Raw genomic sequence first — 10000 nt, forward strand, 5'->3', positions numbered from 1 at the left:
TATATATATATACATATACACGACAGGCTTCTTTCAGTTTCCATCTACCAAATCCACTCACAAGGCATTGGTCGGCCCGGGGCTATAGCAGAAGACACTTGGCCAAGATGCAAGACACAATGAAAATTTTAGGAACAATAAATAAGTAAATGAGTGGAAACTTTACCAGTGAGTGTCATCATCATCATCATCATCGTTTAGCGTCCGTTTTCCATGCTAGCATGGGTTGGATGGTTCTACTGGGGTCTGTGAAGCCAGAAGGCTTCATCAGGCCCAGTCAAATCTGGCAGTGTTTCTACGGCTGGATGCCCTTCCTAACGCCAACCACTCCGTGAGTGTAGTGGGTGCTTTTTACGTGCCACCCGCACTGGTGCCAGACAGAGCTGGCAAACGGCCACGAACGGATGGTGCTTTTTATGTGCCACCGGCACGAGGGCCAGGCGAGGCTGGCAACGGACACGAAACGGGGCTTGCAACGGTCATTAAATAATAAAGTACTAAAAGAGAATGACTCTCCCCAGACACAATAAAATGTGAATAAATATGCATTACATCTAACAGAATTATCTGAATGCCAAATGGTTAATCATGCAAAACACCAAAGTTCCATTCTCTGTTCTCTTCCACCAGAAAACCTTGATGGCAAAGATATTAGTGTCACCTCCAAGACATTCATACATAACTGGTCTGCTAGCAGGACTGCCTTAAGACCAAGAAGAGAGCCTACACGAGTTCTAAACCCATACAAAGGTATTTTCATTACATCACTTCTTTTTAGTTTTTGTTAACACACTTATGATCAAAATGTATTCCAGTTGTGACCATCCAACATTTTGTACATCACTGAACATAGTTTCCCCCGTATCTTACTATTGGTTCCAAATACTTTAAAATTTTGGCACAAGGCCAGCAGTTCCTGGGAGGGGCCGAGTCAATTACATCAATCCCAGTGCTAAACTGCTATGATGAAGGTTGGATAGGTTGCTCGCTCCAATTGATTCTGTGAGTGTGGACAACAACCTGTTGTCATAGCTTTCACAGGGTCACTTTCTGTAAATCATAAGACTTACTACTCGGATGTTAAGTACCATGGAAGATACCCAATGCCTAAGCATCAATCTTAAAATCCAAGCTATCTTCCAATAGAGCGGTTTTTTGGACATGCTCTGCCCTAATATCAATTCCAATTTCTCTGACATATTTCTCAAATTTAGTTGTTAGTGTTCTACACTACTGGGATCATCATCATCATCATTATTATTATTAGGCAGCAAGCTGGTAGAATTATTAGCACGCTGGATGAAATGCTTAGCAGTGTTTTGCTTGTCGCTCCATTCTGAGTTCAAATTCAGCCGGGATTGACTTTGCCTTTCATCCTTTCATGGGAGTTGATAAAATAAGTACCAGTTAAACACTGGGATCAATGTAATCAACTCATCCCCTCCCCCAAAATTGCTGCCGTTGAGACAAAATTTGAAACCATTATTATTATATTATTATTATTATTATTATTATTATTGAGTGAGAAAGCAGTGCATGCCATCAAAGTGACACTGGGGTAAAATATATGAAGCCCAGTATACCCATCATGACCACCCATCTGATAAAGGTACGCCAGGCACATGCGTCACAACCATATGTGCATGACATGGTGATCTCATATCAAGATAAACAGTGCATGACCTTGCAGATGGGGCCCAGTTAGAATTTTCTTCAGGTCTCGTAGCCCATCTCATTCAAAAGGTCCCTGAATAAGGGTTGTTTAAGGATGTTGAACAAAACACCCATGTTTCCAGTGATGAATTAGCCAAACCCCAAAGAATTCCTCTCAACACATGGCTATGATTCTCACCCACTACTTCTGCTTGTGATCAGAGATCCACATATCGTCAGCTACTAAGGGACATGCTCAACTGGTTAAGGTCAAACAACTGACAAGCAAATCTTTGGTATTGAGCAGAATATTTGCTGTAGCCCATCTTTTATACCAAGACAAAACAATGTACATGATAACACTTTCCATCAGTTAAGATCAGAAGCCACGAGAGCCACTGCCTGGTACTGCATCAGGGCAATCATCATCATCATCATCATCACCACCATCACCATCACCACCACCACCATCATCATCATCATTATCATCATCATCATCATCATCATCATCATCATCATCATCATCATCATCATCATCGTTATTATTATTATTATTATTATTATTATTATTATTACATGTCTATATTCACATTCTTCTTCTCCTTTACAGGTGACCCAGTGGATGATACCAATTTCACCACTTTCCCACGAGATTCCAAAGTCTCTGGCTACATGATGCCTGGTAACTTTGACACTGTTAATTATTAATGGACATATTGACATAACTATTATTATTGTTATTAATATTATTATTATTATTATTATTATTATTATTATTATTATTACTATTGATCACCATAGTTGACCACACTGTCTGACCTCTACACATATTCTGTCGGACATATGCACTAACATTTACATAGGAGATCTTGCCTAGGTCTGTCAGGTGGGGGTGGCTTTCTGAGTGACCTTTCTGGAAAACTGTTCTACACTACTTTTCTACATTGTAGATGTGTGTATGTATGCATGTGTGTGTGTATGTGTATATATTTATGTATGTATATATATATACATATATTTATCTATCTATCTATATCTATATATATATATATCTATATATATATGTTTACAAGGCCTAGACAAGCATCTCCAACTAGCAGGCCATGCTACTCCAGACTGATGACGAGTAAGACTCAGAAACTAGTCTCTGGATGCAGGATTAGCTGGGTGGGGGTGCTTGTCTCCCCCTTGTAAACATAAGGAAGCAGGAAATGTGTCAAAGCTGACAGGAAGCATTGATGCTTCCTAGGGCTAAATAGCAGTGGTGTGATTTTCTTTATGGGACTGTCACATTATGTTGACAGTGTACAACTACTCTATCGTACCACTACTGCTTATATCTCTCTGAGATATTTAGAAATGTAATATTTATATATATATATATATATATATATATTATATATATATGAGGCCGTGGGACATTCTTGTTAATGTCTCATTTATACCTGATTTATATGGCTAATAGGTTAAATGGGACATACCTGTCTTCACGGCCGAAACAGCTGTCAGCTACGATGTAACTGTATTTTCTATTTCTATTTCCATGTCTAGTTATATTTGCAATATATTATGTATAATGTCATTGCTGTTGTGTAATGGTTTAATAAAGTATTGATTGGGTATTATCTGATGGTTGATGATTGATTTAGGTATGTTTCTCCATTTTCTCATTTTGTATATATATATATATGTGATGGACTCTCCCATCAAAGACAACGCAAGAGCATTCAGCTTTTTGCCGAATGATCTCGCAAATGGTTTGTTTATAGTGATCAAACGTTTGTGCAACACATTAGCTCACTCCCTCCATCAAATCGAGGTTGTCTGTTCAGGTGCACGGTGTACCACATGTCGGGTGTCAAAGTGATCCCAGAGCAGCATGAGATGAAGTGTTTCGCTTAAGAACACAATGCACCACCTGCTTTGGGAATTGAAACCATGATCTTGCGATTGGGAGTGCAACACTCTAACCACTAGGTCATATGTATAAAAATTGATCAGATAAAGAGAAGTGAAGTGAGAGAATAGTTGTTTATTCCATTAGTTGACAGCTGTTTCGTAATCTGTGTTAGTTACATAAGTGACACTACATCATCCTTCACACAAATCTCTTTCTCTCTCTCTCTCTCTCTCTCTCTCTCTCTCTCTGGTTGGGTAACCATGTACCTCTTCTATAGTAAGACACTTGTTTCTGTCTCTCTGTCTCACTGTAACCTTTCATCATCTGATGCAAGACCACCCCTCCAATGCCCCCTCTCCTTGCAAAGGATCTTTGTCTTGCAAGTTACTTGGTGACCCTGTAAAAGGGCATCCGGCTGTAAAAACTGGCCAAAACTGACCTCACATGTGCTTGTGCCCTCTAAAAAGCACTCAGACTACTCTGCTGGGTGGTTTGCATTAGGAAGGGCATCCAGCCATAAAAACCCTTCGAAAACATAAACAGTAGCCTGGGGTAGTCTTTTACCTGATCAGCTCCTGTTGAACTGTCCGACCCATGCCTGTATGGCAGGTAGATGTTAAACGATGACGATGAATGTGTGTGTTTGTAGACCCATAAGTACATACATATATGGGTACAGGACGTCACCAACGGTGCAAATAACATGAAATACATGAAGAAACGAGTTAAATACGTAAGCAATGAGAAAAAATGGAAAACAGGACAAGTAAACAAAGAGAAAGGACCCTTCATCAGTTGTCGGCTGTCTTTCTACTCCCCATTTCAAGCATTCAATGACAACATGGGTCTTCAGTTGCTCCCATAAATTCATCATCATCATCATCATCGTTTAACGTCTGTTTTCCGCGCTAGCACGGGTTGGACAGTTCGACCGGGGTCTGGGAAGCCAGAAGGCTACACCAGGCTCCAGTCTGATCTGGCAGTGATTCTACAGCTGGATGCCCTTCCTAACGCCAACCACTCCGCGAGTGTAGTGAGTGCTTTTTACGTGCCACCGGCACAGGTGCCAGGGGAGTCTGGCGTCAGCCACAATCGGTTGGTGCTTTTAACGCGCCACCGGCACGGAAGCCAGCCAAGGCGGCGCTGGCATCGGCCACGTTCGGATGGTGCTTTTTATGTGCCACCGGCGCAGAAGCCAGTCGGAAATAAAATTTAGGATTTATGGAAGGTCAAAGTTGGGGACAAAAACAGGACAGTGGAGACATACAAGGAAACCCAACGAAAACAAAGATGGAGGGTCATTAGACCAGAACATATATAGGCACAAGAGTGGCTGTGTGGTAGGAAGCTTGCTTCCAAACCATATGGTTCCAGGTTCAGTCCCACTGCATAGAACCTTGGGCAAGTGTCTTCTACTACAGCCTCGGGCTGACCACAGCCTTGTGAGTGGATTTGGTAAATGGAAACTGAAAGAAGCCTGTTGTATGTATATATATAATATATATACATAAATATGAGAAACCACTGGTGTTAAATTGATGTTATTAAATTAATATCCAATTTTTCACCCTCATTCTGACTATATATATATACAACCCATGCTAGCATGGAAAGCGGACGTTAAACGATGATGATGATATATATATATATATATATATATATATATTATATATATATGTATATATTTATGTGTTTGTGTGACTGTGTTTGTCCCTCCACCATCACTTGATAACCGATCTTGGTGTGTTTACATCCCCATAGTTTAGTGGTTCAGTAAAAGAGACTGATAGAATAGTACTAGGCTTACAAAGAATAAGTCCTGGGGTCGATTTGCTTCGACTAAAGGCAGTGCTCCAGCATGGCTGCAGTCAAATGACTGAAACAAGTAAAAGAATAAAAGAATAAAATAATGTATATATATATATATCTTTAGGTAAGTAACTTGTATGGTAATGTAGTTGTTTAACCCCGGGTTGTCCCTGTTCAGGAAGGAATATAAGATGGTATGGTTTGGTATAGTAAGTCATATATAACTAGTTGTGAGGATGGTATGGTGGCTAATAGCATGCTGGACAAAATACTAAGCAGCTTTTCAGCCACCTGAATGTTCTGAGTTCAAATCCCAATGAGATTAACTTAGCCTTTCATCCTTTAAATAAGGTAAGCGCCAGTTGGGGATCAATATAATTGACCTACTCCTTCCCTCAACCTTGCTGGCCTTGTGCCAAACTTTGAAACTAGTATATAACCAGTTGTATACTGAGGGTTATTGCAATCGGCCAACACCTTCCTCGTTTGCCAATCTCCATCATGCCAAAACAAGATGACCATTAGTAAACCCAATTCACGCCCCAAAATCTATTTTTGCTTAGCAGATGTAATTGATGCCTCTCACTTGCGATGTCTTCTTCCTCAATAAGGATTTCAAATTTTCATTTTTGCCATGAAGACAGCTTTTGGGGAAGGGGATTAAGTAGATTACATCAACCCCAGTGCGTAACTGGTACTTATTTAATCGACCCCAAAAGGATGAAAGGCAAAGTTGACCTTGGTGGAATTGGAACTCTGAATGTAGCAACGGGTGAAATACCGTTAGGCATTTTGCCTGGTGTGCTAACGATTCTGCTAGCTCACTGCCTTAATAATAATAATAATAATAATAATAATAATAATAATAATAATAATAATAAGAGCACTCAGAGAGCGCAATCCTCTGCCCAGGCAACATCCTCTCAATGATTAGCTGGAGATGATTTTTAAAATGAGAATATCTGAAATAAACTCGACTGCTCTTACAAATGAGAATACTAAAAATGAACCTGACCGCTCTCAAAAATTAAGTGAAAAAAACAGAAAAAAATAATCTAGAATCCTTACCCGGTACCTGATTGATCCCAAAATCTAATCAGTTCATGCCAGACATGAGGCCAAATATCCCTGAAAGTTTCATCTGAATTCATCCAACGATTCTTGAGATATCTTGTCCACAGTCTTGTCCACAGACAAACAAACAAACATGACTAAAAACAATACCTCCACCTTCACTAAGATGGAGGTAATAATAATAATAATAATAATAATAATAATAATAATAATCCTTTCTACTGGAAGCACAATGCCTCAAATTTGGGGGAAGGGATTAAGTCAATTACATCAACCCCAGTGCATAACTGGTACTTATTTAATCGACCCTGAATGGATGAAAGGCAAAGTCAACCTTGGTGGAATTTGAACTTAGAATGTAGTGATGGGCGAAATACTGCTAAGCATTTTGCCTGGCATGCTAACGATTCTGCCAGCTTGCTGCCTTAATCTTCTTCTTCCTCAATAACCTGGGGTTAAAAAATGAAAAAAACACAAACAATATTTAAAGGAATCCTGGAAAGGAATTAATCAATGCTATTCATATGAACATTTCACAAATGGATCGAAACATCTGAGTTTCCAATGACTAAATAATAAATTCAAAACACATCATTGGTAAAAAGGATGTTCTGAGTTCAAATCCATCTACAATTTAAATTTTTATTGGTTTTTCTTTTTTTACTTTACTTTTATTTTTTTTTGTTGCTCCTGTATTTATTTCTTTATTTTTGTTGTTTTTGCTGTTTAAAATTTTTTTTTTATTTAAAATTTTTTTTTCTTGTTTCACTATTTTTTGGTTGTTTTTGACTTTTATGGATTAGTAGTGACTTTTTAAAATAAATGGAAAATAATGTTCATTTTTGTATTCTTCCATTTCATTTAAATTTGGTAAGTTTTCTCCTACTTTTCTTAATTGCAGAGTCTTTGATCAGATCCTCACTGTGACACCATAAACACTTTGAAATTATATTTCCAGTTATGTACAATAAATACTAGAAATAAACAGAAAATATAAAATAGATTCCATCAAATTCCTCGGAGTGGGAGGTACCTAGAAGTAGTTGATGGCTTCCATTATCTAGGTCAGTGCTTTTCAAACTTTTTGCTGGAGCGGAACCCCAAGGAAACATTCCACTGGCTCGAGGAACCCCTGTGCAATAATTTAATAGTCTTATGCACACGTATCTGCACAGGAGAATTAAAAATTACTGCCGATTTTAGCAGTTTTGTAACTTCTTGCGGAACCCCTGGACTGTACTGGCAGAACCCTAAGGTTCCGAGGAACCCTGGTTGAAAACCACTGAGATCTAGGTGACCAAGTCAGCAGCAAAAGTGGATGCTCTGAGAGTGAAGCTGCTAGAATAAGAATAGGCCGGACAAAGTTCAGAGAGCTTTTACCTCTGTTGGTAACAAAGGGCCTCTCCCTCAGAGTGAACTGTAGACTGTGAGCAAAATAACCATGCTCCATGGCAGTGATAGGCTGTGACCACAAGGGACACATGAAGGCTTGAAAGAAATGAAGCTAGTATGCTTCACTGAATGTGCTATGTCAGTGTGCATGTGTGACAGCGTGTCTCTAAAACTGGTATGGTCATGTGATGCATATGAATGAGAGCAGCTGAGTAAAGAAGTGCTGATCTCTAACTGTGGAGGGAACCTGTGGAGGGAACCCAGGAAGACATAGGATGAAGTGGTGAAACATGATCTTTGAATGTTGGGTCTTATGGAGGCAATGACTCGTGACAGAGACGTTTGGTGATATGCCATGCTTGAGAAGACTCGTCAAACCAAGTGACTAAGACCTTTGGCTGTTGCCAGTGTCATGTAAAATGGCACCTGTAACACCCATGGCCATTGCCAGCATCATGCAAATGGTACCAGTGCCAGTGACATGTAGAAGGCACCCATTACACTCTTGGAGTGGTTGATGTTAGGAAGGGCATTCAGCCATAGAAACCATCATCATCATCATCATCATCATCATCATCATCGTTTAGCATTCGCTTTCCATGCTAGCATGGGTTGGACGGTTCAACTGGGGTCTGGGAAGCCAGAAGGCTGCACCAGGCCCAGTCTGATCTGGCAATGTTTCTACGGCTGGATGCCCTTCCTAACGCCCGTCAGATATATATATATATATATCATCATCATCATCATTTAATGTCCGCTTTCCATGCTAGCATGGGTTGGACAGTTCAACTGGGGTCTGGGAAGCCCGAAGGCTGCACCAGGCCAGTCATATCTGGCTGTGTTTCTACAGTTGGATGCCCTTCCTAATGCCAACCACTCCGTGAGTGTAGTGGGTGCTTTTTATGTGCCACCGACACAGGTGCCAGATGAGGCTGGCGAACGGCCATGCTCGGATGGTGCTTTTTATGTGTCCACCGGCACGGAGGCCTGGCGAGGCTGGCACAGCCACGATCGGATGGTATTTGTTATGTGCCATGTTTGTGTGTCTGTGTTTGTCACACAACCCCAACCATCATTTGACAACTGACGTTGGTGTGTTTACGTTCCTGTAACTTAGCTGTTCAGCAAAAGAGACCAATAGCATAAACACTAGGTTTACAAAGAATAAGTCCTGGGTTCGATTTGTTCAACTAAAAGGCAGTGCTCCAGTGTGGCTGCAGTCAAATGACTGAAACAAATAAAATAATAAAAGTATACACACACACATGCATGCTTATTTATATAATATTACAAAATATCTCTCATTTATAGTTATTATACATAAAAGTCTCATAGCAGCCAATTCATGTTATGAAATGGTTTCATGCTGAAGAACATTTGAATTGTGTAGAGGTAAACCAGCAATCATTGGATATGGCCAAATGGAAAAGCCTTGCGAAGATTCCTTGTCATTGGTTGCTTGAATCTGCCACATCCTGTTTATGGGTCCCAGAGGTGTGAGAAAAAAAAGTTTAAAAGTATAAAACTTGAAACGAAGCACATGAATAAACAACATAGTAAAAGAAAAAAATACAATGCTGGAGAGTTTGTCGATCAGAGTTATGTCCATGATATTGCTCATTGCCATTATTACACAGTCACTCATTCATATATATATATCTATATATACTTGTACTATGACTCGGCAATGCCAGGTCATGGTGCTAGTGCATGCATATACAGCTGCGTGCGTGTGCACATACGTGCGAGTACTGCCCAAATCTCCAACCAATCACATACAGCTAGCTGGCATTCAATTGGCATATCAAGTTTCGGGCATTTTGATTGGGTTTTGGATAGAAAATTCACAAAAAAGTCACTTCTATTGATTTTTTAATGGCTTTGCAGAGTGACTGAGGAAATCTAAAGATGTGCACGACCACCCTTGGACGGTTTTGAATGACCATAGAAAGTGCGAGCCCTCTAACTGAAAAATTGTGGATTTGTATAAAGGACATGCACACACACACACAAACACAAACAGACATTTTGACGTTTATATTTTCTTTCTTTTTTTCTTTTTTTTTCTTTTACTTGTTCCAGTCATTTTTGACTGCGGCCATGCTGGAGCACCGCCTTTAATCGAGCAACTCGACCCCAGGACTTATTCTTTTGTAAGCCCAGTACTTATTC

The 10000-nt window shown here is 39.8% G+C and overlaps 1 protein-coding gene across 5 annotated transcripts in view; it reads left to right on the forward strand.

Moving 5' to 3' along the window:
• LOC115223605 (protein phosphatase 1 regulatory subunit 42-like) overlaps positions 1-10000 on the forward strand; it is a 47501-nt gene that overhangs the window by 20927 nt on the left and 16574 nt on the right. For 4 of the 5 annotated variants that reach the window (XM_036512468.1, XM_029794260.2, XM_036512470.1 and 1 more), the window contains exons 6-7: positions 631-750; positions 2264-2335. In XM_036512468.1, the coding sequence (XP_036368361.1) occupies positions 631-750; positions 2264-2335 (192 nt within the window). Of the gene's footprint in view, positions 1-630; positions 751-2263; positions 2378-2422; positions 2514-6192; positions 6228-10000 lie in introns of those variants that run through there. The other variant, XR_005003534.1, reaches the window with a different exon arrangement.

This window comes from Octopus sinensis, linkage group LG23 (genome assembly GCF_006345805.1).
Source record: "Octopus sinensis linkage group LG23, ASM634580v1, whole genome shotgun sequence".
Taxonomy (NCBI): domain Eukaryota; kingdom Metazoa; phylum Mollusca; class Cephalopoda; order Octopoda; family Octopodidae; genus Octopus; species Octopus sinensis.